This window comes from Schistocerca serialis, chromosome 3 (assembly GCF_023864345.2).
Source record: "Schistocerca serialis cubense isolate TAMUIC-IGC-003099 chromosome 3, iqSchSeri2.2, whole genome shotgun sequence".
Classification (NCBI taxonomy): Eukaryota; Metazoa; Arthropoda; class Insecta; order Orthoptera; family Acrididae; genus Schistocerca; species Schistocerca serialis.
The window spans coordinates 717,636,259-717,655,280 of NC_064640.1; the positions used below are offsets into that span (position 1 = coordinate 717,636,259).

Consider the following 19,022-nt stretch of genomic DNA (forward strand, 5'->3'; position numbering starts at 1 on the left):
TTATTGAGGATTGCTGCAGGTAATGTGAAAACGATGAATAAGAAAGTTGGACAACATGAAGAGAGAAATAGAGAGACATTTTGTAAGTCTTGTAGGGTTTAGTGAGGTTCAATGGGAAGGAGAATCTGAATGTTGAGAAGACAATTTATGAAGGATCGGAAAGGAAGGCAAATGGAGTTGGAGTTACATCAAAGAAACAGTTAAACATGAACATAGTTAGGGGTATTCAAATTAGTGACAGAGTGTTAACAGAGAAATTAAACAGTAACTTTGTGAATACATTGATTATTAAAGTCTTCATGCCAACAAGAAATGCAAACGAAGAGGAAGTGGAAAAAGTATGTGAGCAGACTGGGGAAGTCTGTGAAGAAAATTGGAAAAGACAATTAACAACTGTAATGATGGGAGATTGGAATAGTATAGTGGAAAGATGAGGAGTAATATAGTTGGAGACAATGGACTGGAAAAGACCAATGAAAGGAGTGGAAACCTAATAGGTTTAAGTAACATCAACAGATAGCATCTGAAGAAGGCAACGAGTTACATGGCCGAAATATTGTGCCAGAGCGACACAAACATCCGGCAGTAGACCCGATTATTCCACATGTCAAGATCTCGCCGGGAAAGCCTGAAGAGTTACATATGAAGACTCTACGGGGAGGAGATGTACCTTAATATTAAGAAGATGGATAAGCTTCGACAGAGGAAGGGGAGGGTGCTGAGTTCTCTGTTTCCTTCTGAGATGCCGAGAGGGGGATGTAGTTCCTGTCTTCGCCAGGTTGAAGCATCATGTCAACACCAGAACGGCGAACAGAATGGAACACCGTGCCAGCCTCGCACTGGTAAGAGAAAGAGTGCGTGACATGCACCACTGCCTAGATGTAATGTCCAGGGAGTTGCTGTATCTCCACCTTTCCATAGCAGCTACCCTGACCCGAGAAGACTGGGACCAGGTTGATGGTGCCTCTTGGTCCTTGGCTGAATGCACCACGAGGAAATCAACAGCATGTCAACAGGCCAAGTTTGAGCGCCTTAACAAGAAGGTACAACAGGATGGGTACGCACGGACTGTGGTCAACCTGAGCGACAAACAGCCCGATGAGGCCACCTCAAAAGCACTCAGCAAGGGCCTCAACTTTGCAGTGACTCCCAGAAGCATACCTGTTGCAGCCTTCATCAGTTCGGTTGAGCAGGTCGTCCATACACTACCTTCCAACGTGTCTGAAGAGATCCGCAGGGAGACCTGCAGGGCACTCACCAAGACGTAGCCCCCCAAATCCAACATCTTGAGCGAGGAGAGGGTGGCCCTCAGGCAGCTATGGGAGGATGACAGCATTGTAGTTCTGCCAGCTGATAAGGGTAACTCCACGGTCATCTTAAACAAGTTGGAGTATGATAGGAAGGTGCAACAACTTCTGGAAGGCACTGCTTACAAACCACTAGATGGCGACCCCACTGACAAGGTGGACAAGACGACCTATTGTCAGTAACATCGGGGCAGCGACATACCCCACTGCACAATACCTGCAGAAGATATTGGCACCATATGTGGGCAAATATGCACACCACATTCGGAACTCTGAGGACTTCCTACAACCGCTAAGGCAGCTACACACCGTGGACTCTGACATCATGGTCAGTTTCGATGTGGTGTCACTCTTCACATGAGTGCCACTCACCGATTCACTCAAGACCATTGGAGAGAAGTTTGATGGTGCCCTACTCTACCTGTTCAAGCATGTACCGACCTCAACATATTTTCTTTATGGGGGTCAATTTTATGAGCAAACGGAAGGAGTGGCAATGGGCAGCCCTTTATCACCAGTGGTAGCCAACCTTTTCATGGAAAGGTACGAAGAGGAGGCACTTGCATCAGCCACTTACCAACCCAAATGCTTTCTTAGGTATGTCGATGACACTTTTGTCACTTGGCCCCATGGCAGGGAGAAGCTAGATGACTTTTGGAACATCTAAATTCATGCCACCCAAGTATAAAATTTACTATGGATCTAGAGAAGGATGGACAGCTCCCATTCTTGGATGTCCTGGTCAAGAGGAAGGCAGATGGCACTCTGGCGCACAGTGTGTATCGTAAGCCCACCCACACTGACTTATACCTTCAAGCCAATAACACCACCCCGCACAGAAAAACGGAGTCTTGAAAACATTAGTTCACAGGGCTTGGGCTCTGTCAGATACGGAAAGTCTGGCCACAGAGATAGAACATCTACAGCTGGTGTTCAGCAGAAATGGATACTCCTCCACAGACATCCAAAGGGCACTTCGTGCTACCAGCCAACCACAGAGTACAGAAGAGGAGCCAGAGGAGGCGAAGAAGGTGGCATACCTGTCATATGCTGGACCTATTTCTGCGAAGATCAGCAGAATTCTCTCAAAATACGATATAAAGAGTATCTTCTGCCCACCCTCCAAAATTGGGACAATGCTAGGGAGTGTGAAGGACAACCTGGGGCTACGTAAACCAGGCATTTATAACTTCCCGTGCCAGTGTGGAAAATCATACATTGGCCAGACAACCAGGACAGTGGACGTCAGGTGCAAAGAACACCAGAGGCACACCAGACTCGGACAGGCAACCAAATCTGCCATAGCAGAGCACTGTCTGGAGCTCGGTCACTCGATGGACTATAACAACACCAAAATTGTGACACAGACTCCAAGATTTTGGGACAGTGTCATAAAGGAGGCCATCGAGATGAAGGTCACAGACAACCTAAAAACCGAGACAGCGGTTACCAGCTCAGCTCGGCACGGAGTCCGGCTCTGGAGCTTATCAGGGACCAACGAAAGGAACCAAGAAACTCCTCAAGAAGTAGTAACACCGCAACAGGAGCAGCGCCAGGCGGGTGCGGACCGCGAACGGAATGCCCGACAAACGACGGGCCTCAGACAGCTGCCACAGATGGAGACCAAGTCGGGCGCGGACATCTGAGGGAGCACCAGGGAAGAGACAACACCTTACAAGCAGCGCCAGGCGGGCGCGGACCGCGAACAGAGCGCCCGACAGGAGATGGCCTCAGACAGCTACCACAACTGCAGATGGTGGATGAGGCGGGCGCGGACGTCTGTGGGAGCACCAGGGAAGTGCCAGCACCAGGGAAGTGCCAGCACCTCAGGAGCAGCGCCTAGCGGGCGCAGACCACGAACGGAACGCCAAACACGGGTCCGGCCCCAGACAGCTGCCACGACCACAGATGGTGGACGAGCAGGGCGCGGACATCCGTGAGAGCACCAGGGAAGGGCCAAAACCTCAGGAGCAGCACCAGGCGGGCGCGGCCCGCAAACAGAACACCCGTCACAGGACGGGACTCAGACAGCTGCCACAGATGGCGACCAAGTCGGGCGCGGATGTCCAAGGGAGCACCGGGGAAGAGACAACACATTACAGGCAGCACCAGGTGGGCGCGGATGGCAGAGAGAGCACCCAGCGCCCTCTGGGCATAAACACTGGACAAGATCCTCCAATACGGCAGTCTCAGGTAGCACCTGAAGAAGGCAACATGTTACGTGGCCGAAATATTGTGCCAGAGCGACACAAACATCCAGCAGTAGACCCAATTATTCCACATGTCAACATCAACAAAGATTACACACATTAAACGCTCCAGGTGATACTGCTAAATATAAAATAAACTTTGTCATTATCACAGATTCAAAGACAAACATGGCAAAAACCTTTCCAGGTGCTGATGCTGATATGGAACATAATTTACTTGTAGCAGATATTATGACAAGATTAAAGCAAATTAAAAAAGACTACAGATAAAGAAATGAGATGTTGAGAAACAAAAATGTTAACTTTTAAGAAAGAGTATACTGTACGTCAAAAATAAATAGGAACATGTAAGGAAACCTGCAGAAGCCACTGAAGAGTGAAACATCATTAGAAATACATATTGGAAGGAACAGAGAAAGATACTGGAGAGGAGAAAAGAGCAAGAATTAAGAAAGAGTGGATAACAGTGAGTATGCTGCATATAATGGATAAGTGCAAGAACTGTTAAGATGACAATTTAGAAAGGCAGCAGGCAGTACAGAAAACTGAACAATGAAGTAAGAAAGTGAACTGAGTAGGCTACAGAAGACTGGATGGGGAAACACTAGAGGAAATAGAAGAATAAGAAAGGAAAGTAAACTGGAAGGAATGTAGAAAACAGTAAAATTCTTACCAAGAAGATAAGTAAGGAAAAAAGGCAAACAAGGAATGTTAAATAAACATAGGAAGAAGACAGTATGCACAGAAGGGGATAAGGAAGTTTGGATTAATTATGTGGCGGAGTTACATGGCGTGCAGGCTGATTACACAATACTGGTTTTGGAAGATGAATGGAAACAAAATGAAGGAGACCGTGGTCCTAAGATATTGAAACTGGAATTGGAGACAGAAATTCAGAAGGTCTGAGAAAACAAAGAATTGGGCTGTGAACAATACCATCTGAGGAAATGAAGTGTTTGGTCCAACTTCAATAACCAGATAGACTGTGGTAGTAAACAGAATTTAGGAATTTGGCATCAAGACATACTTAAGATCGTTCTAGTACATTTATCTAAAAATGTGTAATGCAAAACAATGCAAGTAAGGACTATAGGACAACTAATTTTATCAGTCACGTTACAAAGCCTATAAAAAGAGTTATACTGAGGAGAACTGAAAACAAAATTGAGAAAAATATTGTGGAAGACCAGACTGGGTTCAGAAAGGATAAACGAAGAAGAGATGTTATAGGCTGTCTGAGAATGATTGGAGAACGAATAATGGAAATCAACCAGGAGGTGGGTATTTGGCTCACCGAGTGGGAAGAGGCTTTCAATAGAGTAATTGGAGAATTATGCTGAGAGTTTTAAAAGATGTCCCTGGTAAGATAGAAAGTTAATAAAGTAGATGTATAGAAAGCAAAAAGTAACAGAGACAGAAGAGACAAGCACTGCAAGGATCCTCACTAACACCAATGCTATTCAACATACATATATGGAGAAAATTGATAGTTAAGTCCACAGAGGAGGCAAAAAGCATTGTAGTTGGAGGAGAAATGATAAATGTTATAAAATACGTGTCTAATCAAGCAGTACTGGCAGAAACAGAAAAGAAGCTACAGAAGAAGTTGAAGAGTATTCCTAGAAGTGGCAAGGAATATGAAATGAGGATAAATAAAGGAAAGACAAAGTGATGACAATAAGCAAGAAGGGAGCTCCAGTTAACATATTCCTAGACAGAAAAAAGATAGAACAAGTAAAATCCTGGGAAGTTTAATGACATGCAATGGAAACCGTACAGAAGAAATGAGGAGAAGGATACCTATGGGAAAGAGAACATCTAAAACATGAAACACTATCATCATCTAAAAGAATTCCAGTGTAGCTGAGGAAAAGATTTGCTAGATATTATGTCTGTATTGCAGTGATATACAGCAGTGAATCACGTACAGTTAAAAAGAAAAGATACTGAAAAAGTTTTGAAATGTTGCCACAGAGAAGAACGCTGAAAGTGAAGTGGACCGACGGACTTAAGAATGAAGAAGTAATGAAGAAAACATGGAATGGAAGAAGATTATCAGAAGTGATCAAAAAAGAGAGAAAAGTCTTGGCTGGAGCATGTACTGCTTAGGAATTGTGTGCAACAAAGACTTACAGAGGGAAAAAAATGGAAGAATTGAGAGGAAGAGGTTGGAAGAGAATGAGCCTAATGTTTGACATCAGAAGAGGATGAACACACAAACAGTTGAAGGAAGATGCTCAGAACAGGACACGATGATGAGTCTCCAGTTGATTGGTTGGTTTGTTGGGGGAAGCAGACCAGACAGCGAGGTCATCGGTCTCATCAGATTAGGGAACAACGGGGAAGGAAGTCGGCCGTGCCCTTTGAAAGGAACCATCCCGGCATTTGCCTGGAGCGATTTAGGGAAATCACGGAAAACCTAAATCAGGATGGCCGGACGCGGGATTGAACCGTCGTCCTCCCGAATGCGAGTCCAGTGTCTAACCACTGCGCCACCTCGCTCGGTGTCTCCAGTTGAGAACTGCTGTGAGATTGACACAAAGAAGAAGAAGAAGAAGAAGAAGAAGAAGAAGAAGACCATGTCCAAGCGCAGCAGAGCCGTATTAAGGGTGTTCTAGGTTGTAACAAGGTGGAATAGCCATGGGTGGAGAGTAGACGTGGATGAAGATCATGCACTTTCCTCCATCACTGGTCTGCAAACTCAAGAGTGAACAGGTGTTTCCCCACTCCTCTACCCCACATCATCACAAGAAGCAATTGCAGGGTGTTTCAAAAAGTTATACCAATCCTCCACAGCACGCCTTATGAATCACTGGTGGTGCATTGTGCCAACAAGTCTGGTGATGTTCATGCCTAATTTGTCATAGCAAGGAGAAGAAGTGCAGCTTCAAGTCTCTTTGTACTAGGAGAATCTCCTATTTTCCAAAAAAGGGTAAGATGATGACATCGTTGAATGTGTGCATTTCAAAGAGGAAGTAGATGAAGGTGAAGCACCAAAACCCATTACAATCCTAGATTGTAATGCAACTAAATCAGATGTAGACACAGTGGACAAATTAGGCAGGACCTACATTACAACCTTTATGACAAGAAAATGAGCCATTGTAATTTTTTTTACATTATTTTGTACATTAGTGTCCTCAACAGCTTCATAATTTGGTTGTACTTAAATCATGATTGGGAGAAAGGAACCAACTACGAAAGAAGAATTTCTTCTCGGTCAGGGAACATCTCTAGTACAGAAAACAGAAGTTAGTAGGGTGTTCCAACTCCCTTTAAATACCTCCACCCTCAGCCTTCTTACACCCCCAGAACGCAATTTATCTCTTGATATGGTTCTAATGCACTTAGAAATGGTTCACATTTTAACATTTGTTCTTAATCCATTTTGTTTAAAAGTAAACAGTATTTTTATAACATTAAAACACTATTTTTAGTAATCTGCAGTTTTTCCATCCCAGCCAATGTAGTAACCATTAGCCCCAGAGAAACAACTGTATAGGATCTTTTTTTTAATTTTGAACTGGAACACGTTTTCACTAGAAGCACCAGTTCTCAAGAAAAATGAAAACAAGTAACCTTTATTCCCCCCACCCACCTGCCCAATCATACTCCACCAGTGAAGATTTTCAGTGTGTGTTCATGACACTCCCTCCAATCACTGTAAAAATATTTGCAACTATATCATTTTTGCCACTATTTGGTCTTCATTACTTGGGCTATAGTATAGGGAAGTGGGAAAGGAAATTGGCTGTATCTCTTTCAAACAGACCGCAATCCGTAATTGATTTATGGAAACTATGGAAAATATACACCTGGGATGCAAATTCCATGCCATAACCATTGTGCTCCAAATATTGACAGATAATTTGTATGTCTTTTCCTTACAAGATTACACATACTCCATAAAAAGTAAATGAAACCTGTTACTGCAAAATCTGTTCAGACCACGGGGGAAAGATTCTAGTAACCATGTATGAAAAGAAAGAGTAGATGATGATTATGATGATGATGTAAGGCATTCAGGGTCTGTCTTTTTGTACCACTGTTTACTTTTTGGCCTTTATTTTCATGATCTGAGACCAAATACCACTAATTCAGCTGAACTACAAAGAAACTCTTTATAATGTTCACCATTGTTTCTTGTAAGAAGGTTGTCAATAATGTATGTTACACCTAATAAAAATAAATACATCTTCCCGAAACACATTTATTTTTCTCTTTGAAATGTTGGGGGAAAAAAGAAAGAAGAGGAAGAAGAAGAATGAGTAGGAAAGGGGGGGGGGGGACCATACTCCATCCTTTCATTTTATAATTTTGTTTCATAACAATTCCACATTATGCCAGTCTCAGACCTATGTATCATATGGAAACAGGAACACTGCTGAAAGTTTTAATGTATTCAATACATTCCTTACTTTGGGGAACTGTTGACTAAAAGACAAACAGATGCATGTCCTATTTTAGTCTAAGCTTTGGCTTTATTTCCTGACGACTTTGATTCGCCTATTGACTTCAGGTGGTTTCAAAAGCATTAAAATGAATGAATATAGTTCCATTTTTACTTTGTAATATGCCTTCCCCATCAAGAGTGGGAGAATTGTTAACACAACACAGGTGAAATATTTTCAAATATGAAAAGTACAATAGCTTTTAATTGCTTTTTATATGTCCAAGTCCTCAATAATCTTAATTTCTGGTACTTGACAACATTGATCAATTAATTTAAAAATAATGTTGCAGCTCATTAGCTATGTGTTTTCCAAAGTTAGTGTCTGAGCTCTTTGAGTACACAATTGTTGATCTGGCATGACTGGTATTATAGTAATTGGCATACGGCAATGCATCAGAGAACCTTTTGGAACACAGCATATAAAATGCATTAATGAAAAATTTTTAACACTGCTGTACAATTGGTATATGAGGCACAAATGAAAGTTTTACTATGAGAAGAATAGTCTGACATCTAATCTCTGACTGAGAAGTACTAAATGATATTTACCAGTGACTGAACATAATGCATGAACACTGCTCCTACATCATGGAGTTGTAGAAAGCAAAATGCTCTCCTTCCTGGTAAGTCTAACCAACCAGTATCACAATAAAATTACCCCAGAGTATGTGTATCTATAATTAAATACAGTATTCACAATACTATAGAAATCCTAAATAGTTTCCCTTTGTAATATATTGTTTCTAATCCCAAATGGAAAAGGTTTTAATAGTTTTATTTAGCACATATTGTTATTGTTATCATCATCATCATCATCATCATCATCATCATCATAACAACAATATATTAACATTATGACAATATCTTTGTGAGTAGGCTCCACCCGAAGGTCAGAAAGGGGAACTACAGAGTAATTATAATTAAAGTTAAACTTTCAAATGGCTGTGGAAATAACACCACTGGTCAGAATGATGTCAAATTGCAAACAGAATGTTATCAGAGAAGGGGGGAAATGTATGGCCGAAGAAAAATAAATAGTTACAAAATTTACAAAAGATGGCGCTGTAAGCATCATAATTTAATAATGAGCGACTAAAAACGACAAATGAATCATACAACAACGCCTGAGGCGTACGTTTGACATTGAACAAAGTGAACTGTTCAATGTGCATGGGTGCACAGGTGTGATATTGTTAGTTATGTAAGCCCATCCAACACAGCAAGGTCATATCACATTGGATGAGAAAAATCAGTTTTTAATTGTCCTGAGGCCAAAAACCACATAAAGCATTAATCAAAATCAAATTCGATTATTAATTTCCATGTGACTGGTGCAAAACATGTTCAGTATGTCCACTATTTTCTGCAACAAGTTGAAATTGAGAAACAGCGTGTTCCACAACTGATCAAAGTGTTTCCGGGGTCACGTTCAGAATGTGTTGCGCAATGTGTGACTTCAATGCAGCTAAGAATTCAATGCAGCAATCAGAACACTAAACACAACATGTTTCAGATAGCATCACAGCCAGGAGTCACATGGATTAAGATTAGGTGATCAGGACGACCAGGCTGTAGGGAAATGGTAGCTGATAATTCTAGCATTTCTGAAATGGTGCTTCAGCAACTGCTTAACTGGATTTGCAATGTGTGGAGGTGCGCCATCTTGCATAAAAATGATCCCATCCACACATCCACGCTGTTGGAGAGCTGGAATTATGTAGTTGCACAAAAGACACTCATAGAACTTACCAGTGATGGTACAGGTAACAGGACCGGAAGCACCTGTCTCTTCGAAAAAATATGGCCCCATGATAAATGATGCCGTAAACCTGCACCACACAGTGACCTTTCAGGATGAAGTGGTACTGGTTGATTAGTGTGTGGATTTCCCGATGCCCATATTCGACAGTTCTGTGTATTGACATGTCCTGTCAGATGGAAGTGGGCTTCGTCTGTCCACAAAATCTTCCACGGCCAATCATTGTCCACTTCAATGCGAGCAAGAAATTCTAAAGCAAAGGTGTGCATGGGTGATTTTGAAAGGATAGCAAAGAAGGATTTTACACACAGTACTCACAGGTATTTCCAATGTACGGGCAGTTCTCCGTGCACTACATGTTTGCACACCACCACTAGTCTCCTCCTGCATTGCTGTGGCCACTGCTTTCACTCATATTGAACCAATTCATTTCCTCCCTCTACCAAGGTGCACACCAAAAGAACCCAAATTTTGAATTCATTTTCTCCAGGCCCACGGCAGTCATCGGACCAACGACTTTTTTCAAACCCTTCTGTGCCAGTAACTTCTGCAGAGCAACGTGTGCACAGTCATCATTCTTGTAATACAGCTTTACAAGCAGAGCGTGATCCTGCACTGAGACAGTCATGGCGCATGTCGCAGATGCGCAAGGAGGAAAAGCCGTGTACCCGGCGTGTTCAGACCAACTTTAATGGGTCGTGCACATGACAGGTGTTTCCATTTATGTATTCTGACACATACAGTGCCATCTATTGATCAATTTTCACACTCTTTTTTTTCTTCTGCCATTCGTTTTCCTCCTCCTCCGATAACATTCCGTTGCAATTTGATATGATTCTGACCAGAGGGTGTTATTTCTACAGTGTTTGGAAGTTTAATTTAAATTATAATTACCCTGTATTTTCCCTACAAGGATGTCATTTTCATTACACCAAACAGCGGAGCTGCATGCCCACAGGAAAAAGAGTTGCTGTAGTTTCCCCCTGCTTCCAAGCATTCACAGAGCAACAGGAAAACTTCTGTGAAGTTTGGAAGGTAGGAGACACGAGATACTGGCTGAAGTATAGCTGTAAGGATGGGTTGTGAGTTGTGCTTGGATAGCTCAGTTAGAAGAGCACTTGCCCACAAAAGGCAAAGGTCCCAAATTCGAGTCTTGGTCCAGCAAACAGTTTTAATCCGCCAGAAAGTTTCGTATCAGTGGACACTTCTGCCAACATTTATGTCCCAACTATTCTTGTGGTTAGATCAGAACCTCTGTCTACTTTAAATGCAGCAATTAACACCTGTACTTTATCACATTTTCCAAACTAGCAAGCTGCCGTCTCCCCCCCCCCCCCCCCCCCTCCCCCAATCCAAATTATGCATGCAGTTCTTGTCTGATATGGTGATTCTTGTCCAATATGGCGAAAGCCTTCCCAAATGTTACACCCGTAAAATGGATTTGCCCTATCAGCTATACAAACAATTCTCCTGTACCATGAACTGCCATTTCCCAGCTGTTTTCTACATCACTGTCAACAACCAAGAAAGATTTCTCCTCATTCTGTGCCATCTCACTGACTTTAATAGCTCAATCAATACTCCACTGGGATTTAGACTAATTCTTTGTCCTCTAAAGGGATCGGTATTCTGATACAAATCTTTCCTACAGGTTACAAAGTGCTATTCAGTCATCTATCCAATCTCAAATATTCATTCATCCTAAACTATACCTGATATGGGTATCATGCTCCGTAAGTCATACCTCTCTGCCAATAAAACATGCAACCAATGCATACTTCTGTATCCATCTTGTGAACGTCAAGTATTACCTCACGATTAGTACAGGAACTAGCAAAACAGTCACCTGTCTGCACTGTGGTGAATACTCAGTTGCAAAGCACAGTGGTGTTGACATAACAGTTGTTTGCAGTAACTACTATATAACTCACACCATACAGCTGTAACAGCCCCATTGCTAAGCTGTCATGCATTTTTTTGTCATTTTATATATGCAGTAATGTAAATGCAGTTCTGGAACACTGAGCACTACCCATCACTCAATTACCAACACGGCCAAAGACTTTTAGTTCTTCAAGTTTAACCTGGGAGATTTTCTGTACCATTTTGTATTGAACTTAAGGTAAATTGCATCAATTGTTATGCAAAACTGCAAGAGATGTTCTTGTTCTGCTATTATTTTGTGAACTTATGAACAATTAACGCTGTCACCTGTGGTGTCAACTGCACAGTAAATACACCTGCTGCATGATTTTGCAAACTGTTTTCTGGCACAGTGGCGGTATATAAAACAGACAACAATCACTAGAGCTTTATACAAGATAACAGTTGACAGCTGTTGTCTCACTACTTCTAATAACCACCTGTGTACTGCCTAAACATCAGGGCAAGTGAAATTGGGCATCTCGCCATGAGACAACATGTAGCTGAATCGGCCACAAATGGCAGCTCACTGCAGCTGTTGCCAAATAAAAAGGGAAACAGAGGGGGGGGGGGGGGGGGGGCAGATGGAGTACCAAGTAAGAATTTTCATACAACTATTTAGAACTACTAACATCCGTGCCAGGCTAAGTATAGTCATGGTACCACCATACTACTGAAAGTCATAACTGCTCAAACTTTAAGCAAAAGAACAACAACTACCTCATGGGGACTAGTTTTTAGGGAAAGAAGTAAACTTAATAGTACATTTTTGTGTTCAAGCAACCCCCCCCCCCCCCCCCCCCCCCCCCCCCCCCCGAGTTTCTTATTTATATCGCAAATTTCCCAAAGATGTCCTCTACATCCTCTACAGATTCCATGGGGAAAATTATAATTTCAGGGGAGACCAGGAGATTTGGGAAATCAAAGATAACCTAAATCTGGATATACACACAGGTATTTGGAACACTTTGCTGTCGAGAAGGAAATCAATAATAGAACCATCCACACCAACCATTTCCTAAATACAAATACGTGGCTTGTGAAAATAGACAAAGCCCAGAACAAGTCAGTCAGTTAATAAACAGCAGCTTTGCTGTTAAGATCAATTTTCTTCAGTATTTAGGAACTGCAATATGTGACATACCGAAAATATTCATACTTTATCAAGTGCAATGCCTTATTCAGTAGACGAGATTACTTAATTTCCGAAAACAAGTGATTCCATTTCAATGAGACAACTCTTATGCTGTATCAACATAGACAGCATGTGTAACTCTGAAGAGTTTCACCTTCTTCCAGAATATCAAGAGATGTTAACATACAGATGTAGGGACTCATTGTTTAAGACAAATTTATTTTCTGGTTTCATTCAGACAACTAAAATTGAGAATTAACACAAAATGTTTATAAATAATGGACATGTTAGTATGCAACAGGTATAAATCAGTGCGGCTGGTACTCAGATGCTGGGAAATCTATGATAGTCACTGATGGAACAATGTAAGATGAACGGAATGTGCCTTCAACTGAGGGATGTTCTTAATTCTGATTGCACACACAAACCTCTCATTAATTACAGACGCTTGTCTCATACTGTACACCATATTTACTCAATTATGAGAGTTTCTTCCCCCCCCCCCCCCCCCCCCCCCCCCATCAAATTTGGCAATTGAAAAATATGTGGCTGTCTTATATTCGCTGATTAAAATATTGCTGCAGTGTTCAACGTTTTTACATTGTTTAACAGATTAATATAGGGGCTGTCTTACATTTACAGATGAAGCTTTGGCTACTAATGTTTTGTACAAATTTATTTACAATGATTTCACTTGAATAGTCTCAAGATTTCCCAATACACCGAAACACACCACACAGTATCGACATTGCTTGAACAATCACGTGACATTTGACGCGTGGCACTAGTGCAAGGGATATGCAAGAAACTATGAACTAGCCACTACAACAATCTAATGTTCTGCTTAAAAAGTGACAATTTTGTGACACACAGGGGGAAATATCATTAAATTCTGTCAACTTGGAAACTTTTGGGGTATCTGAACAGATTTGCAATAAAAGTTCTTGTACATAAAGGGATACCATACACAAACATTTATGGTGCTTTTTAAGTAAAGGTTACATTCAAAGGCAAAAAGCTTGTCCTTCAAAACACATTACTTGATTCTGAACCCAAATATAAATTCTATTTGGTTATGGGAAACTGTTATGATTCACCAAATGGGTTACAAATGAGAAATTTAGTTGCTGTTCACTTATTACAATACTGGTGAAAAATATCACCAATTTTTAATCAGCTTCAGAACACGATTGCGACATTAATATCAAACGAGAATGAAAATTAAATGAGAATTAAAGGTCTAACAAATAAAATATATCACATTAAATTGACTGCAATTGTTATCATAAGAATAAATTACAGGGAAAAATAGTCATAGTGGAAGTGGCACCAACAGATGTCACTAGATAGCGGGAAGAGTAGAAGTTCGAGAACTGGACTGAACCATGACTGCAATCTTTTATTCATATATATTAGTTGCTGTTGTTACATATGACCTGCACCCTGGAAGATATTGCTGTCCGTGTTTCACTTCTGCTCAAGTACAGCATTACAGAAGGTTGGAGGGAGAACAGTGACATCAGCTTGGCTGAGAACTTCACTGAGTGCAAGTAGGAGTGGTGAGTGGGCAGCAAATTTTGTTCTGCTGCTAATCATGGTTATATGTTTCTGCAGAAGATCACAAAAGTCTAAATTGGGGCCAGTTGCATAGTAATGTATGCTCAACAGCAATGCTGTCAATGCCTACCGTGAGGTATGACGCGAACAACGGGGTGTGTCAGTTGCTGGTTCTACATAGCCAATGAGAGAGCAGTGGGCAGACGATATATTTGGAAGCAAGAGACATTGTAACATTCTCACATCAGTATAGAAGAGAAATCTGCTGTGTGTTCAGAGCAAAATAACTGTTTTCTCAAGTTCCGCCATAACGATGACCTCAGAAATTGCAACATATTCTTGGAGATATACCCAAATATTTGGGCCAACAAAGATATAATTTTCACAGCTGTCTTGTTATGATTATAATGATGATGATTAAAAATACAGATACCACACAACTGTCTTAAGTATTGTAAAAAAGGTAGTGAAAATATAAATTAATGTGAACAATTTCTTTTTGTTTATTTTATTTCTCCCTGTGCTATCAAAATGTTGACAATGAATAAATGGCGCAAGTGTAGAACAGATGCAATGTTATCTTTTTAGGTAGATACCTTATATCACTAAAAGTTTGGAATTTTGACCAACAGAATATGTTAAGAAATAAATTTTTCCTCAAAGAGCCACATAAAACAAAAAAAGTGGGAGGAAACTGGGGGGGGGTCTCATGTTCAGGTAAATACAGTACTGTATGTTCTAAACACCATTTTGAAGACAACATGTTACTTCCATACATTAAGTAGTGCACAAGTTGGACACAATGGACCAAGGTGTTGTATCTGTACCCTATGTAATACGTATATATCCAGAACATACAACATGTAAAATGCATCCATTACATACAAAAAAATTTCTATTTTTAGTTAAGTTTAGTGAAACTGAATTATGTTTCACATAATGACCATAATTCCACTTACCTACGGGAACACTGCCGAGCTTCACTGTCTGCATCATACATTCCTTTCCTCAGAGCTTGTTGCAGGTTTGCAACCTGTTTTTCAAGTGTGTGAGCGGGCCAAAGACGAAGAATTAATTCAAGAAACTCACAACATGCTCGTCGGATTTCCCTCGATTTTGATTCCATATTTGATATTATCGCTGGTATCAGTCTGTTTGAGTGAGTGTACCTTATGAGAAAGCGTACTGTTACTAAGCCAGCAGTTGCTATTACCTGTGAATGAATAAATGAAATATAATTGTTAGGTACTCGGAAAATAATAAAATGGATGCTTAGGAACACTCTAGTGAGAAGAAGACTTCTTTGTAAGTTCTACTGATGAGTACATACTGTCTCCCCTTGCAATTTCATACTATCAGCACAGATTTAATTTTTAATAAAGTATCCAGTCCCGCCCTATTAATGTTATCCAACATTATAGGCTGTTAATATCTTCTATCAAAATCTCAACCCTTACTCAATGTGTACTTTTAATGCTTCGATTTGTAGTAACTGTACTAAAAAGATGAGTTGCAAATGTCTTTTTTGGAAATAGCTCTTCCATAGTTACATTGTTTATTTTGACAGCAATAGTTTCAAGCCCACTAGCACTCATGCACATTGCCGCCAGTCTAGCTGCCATCGTACTGTTCAGCGCATGCCCACGCGCCCGTGTGCCCCCCCCCCCCCCCCCTCTCTCTCTCTCTCTCTCACACACACACACACACACACACACACACACACACACACACACACACAGAGAGAGAGGGGGGGGGGACTGATGAGTCTCCTAAGTAATATGATTAAAGCTTGTCTGGCTTCAATGAGCAAGAATACTTAACAACAGGGTTGCAGCCTTCAAACTAGTAGTTACGAAATAACATCAATTCCAATAAGGCAGTAGCTTTGATAAACATTAAGGTGAGTTTGAGAAAGATAGGAAACAAGGATGGGTCACAAAGAATCCAGTTTAAGAGAGACTATAAGGACCGTGCACTAACCAACTGCATCACTGGGACATGGACTGGCCAGTTTTTATCACCCCCCCTCCCCCCGCCCTTCCACATTTCTGTAAATCATTTGACTATTACTTCAACTCTCATCCTAAAAGAATGCTAAAACATAGTCTTTCCACAAAAGTATTGTGTGTATTTCTATTAATACGACTAGGTGCAGCATCTCTTGAAGAGTTCAACTGGTCATAATTATTTCTGTAATTTATTTTTTAGTATACTGGATTAAAAACGAAGCAACTTCTCCAAACCGCATATTCCAAAAACACACAACTGGAAACAACAACAACATCCATAATGTTACATATTCTTACACAACACTACATTACATTACTGCTACAAATATAAACGATACACCCTAAACAAAATTTCAGTTACCATCATTTAACATTGCCTCCAAATAAAAAAGGTAACAATACAACAAATATATTATGAAATCATAGTGATGTGACTGACGGCCTTCTCTTACTGATTTCTCCTTTTGTAGTGAGAAATCTACTACTATATGGACAGAAGGCGAGCATGGTAAATCATTATCCTTATGTGAATCACATGGAATGATTCATGTGATATCACATACTGATACCACCCAAGGGTGTCGCGAAGTTGGCAACAGAATTGCAAATTTCCGTTAGACGCCGACAGTGGTCACGCAAAATCTGGTGGAACCAATGGTGTGCACCCACTGAGATCATGCCGCCAGCAACTCTGCACCACTTGTGACCTCTGTTGCCACAAAATATGACAGGTGGCAGCAGCCACTGAACCCACTTGCTCTTGGAGCCTCATTGTTACGACACCATCAATCATTTTGAGTACAGTGAGCCTCATCCTAGTTGTTATTGTATGAGATGGACCTCTTAATTCTTGCTGCCTTATTTGTAATGAGTCTATGTACACTTGGAGAAATACAAGTTAAGTAAATCTTCTGATTACTGTGTTAACTTGTTTGCTAATCATTTATGTTCCTGTCCAGCTTTCCTATGATGACAGTTGCCGTAACACACTGTAGTCCACATCTCCTTACCATTATGTATGAACTTGTGCACAACAATACAAAATCAGAAAAGGTATGGGGCATGGGTACTAATTGTCATCACTGATATTTAATTTGTAAACTGAAGCTGCTAGTAAGGAAGCAAAGGACCATCTCAGCTTACAAGTTGTTTGTTGGGGGGGGAATCAGCTCCTTTGGATTTTCGGGACAGCTATAATATCCACACAAACAAAATCAAAACTACTTGGACATACTAGGTAGCTAAATGTTAAACACAGGAAATTCCAAAGAAGAAGTTGGTTTATGAAATTTCTACTTATTGTACATCCTTTTCTTGTTATACTTGTCAAGAATCTTAATATTTAAATAGTTATCTACATGAGGTCAACATACCTTGGCTGAATTTGGAATCAGATTAATTAGATTGCCAAGAATAATTTCTGCAAAGTGGTCAAACTTCGAGCCTAGGTGTTGAGACATAAAAGCTATTGTGCAGCATGCTTCTCTCACAACCTGTGACCTGTAACATTCAGAATGATGTTATAGTAAGATATCATTTCTAACACATAATTAAAGCATTTGCAAGATCTCAAACCTGTAGTAGCAATGTTTAAATATTGAAATGTGTGATATATTTCTACCGACATGTAATAACAGACTGTGTATTGTACCAAAAACACATTGGTATAACAAACTAGGACTGCAGAGTCTGTGACATAATTCCTAAATACATGTGAAGGATTGAGTTCCTCTTGACACAAATGGCGACTTGTACACCAAAAAAATTTCTGAATCTATGCCGAACACAGACTGTACAGATACTTAACAGTTCCTATCTTGTTAATAAAAATTCATGAAATTTAGAAAACTGTAACTGCCTTTTTTTTACTATGACCTCTTTCTCTGACATTCCCTGAAGCAGGCCAAATACAATGTACAGGTTTCAAACAATACCAGTCCATATTATCATGCCAGTAATGCTACTGCACATTCGCACAAGTAGGGAAGCCATGTAATTAACACATTTACCGTAGCACTTATATTTTAAAATATTGAAGGAAGAGAATACTTAAATAAATCAATTATGTGCAATTTTTAATAATAATAATAATAACTGTCTTCATGTAACTCATTTAAGTCATTTGTATTTAAAATTAAATTACTAGAAAGAATGTGCTGAACACATGTTGATTAACTATAAATCTGTCATTTCTCACCCATCAGCACCTGGGTATAATCATGACATACAGGATATACAATTTGTCAATTTTACCGGGTATGCTATTTGTTAATTTTACCGGATCTACTATTTGTCAATTTTGCATGCATAATACATCTACAATCCATTTCAGTGCATAAGGAACTATACATCTTAGATCCATTCTTCTAATTTCTAATAGTGTTCTTATTTCATCTCACTTGGTTTTCATGCAGTGCATAAACCGAGAGAGTGCACTCTAATGTGTCAACTACCAAGGCCTAGCTCTAATTTCTTCATTTTCTTGAAACAAATAGATGCTGACGTCCTTCAGAGATTTTAGTATGCTTTAACCAAAACACTTCCCTAGTACTTATTAGGAACATTGTCTCCAAAATGCCAATTTTTTCAACATTATTATTATTATTTCATTTTTTTTTTTTTTTTTTTTTTTTTTCATTCAGGCCCACACGGAGACATGTCGGATGGCA

At 40.3% G+C, this 19,022-nt stretch overlaps 1 protein-coding gene across 1 annotated transcript in view; it reads right to left on the reverse strand.

The window, feature by feature from the left end:
- LOC126471122 (CLIP-associating protein 2-like) overlaps positions 1-19,022 on the reverse strand; it is a 231,815-nt gene that overhangs the window by 120,854 nt on the left and 91,939 nt on the right. Inside the window, exons 12-13 of the mRNA XM_050099204.1 lie at positions 17,727-17,853; positions 15,304-15,557 (exon numbers count right to left, since the gene is read on the reverse strand). Coding sequence (XP_049955161.1) covers positions 15,304-15,557; positions 17,727-17,853 — 381 coding nt within the window. The remainder of the gene's footprint in view (positions 1-15,303; positions 15,558-17,726; positions 17,854-19,022) is intronic.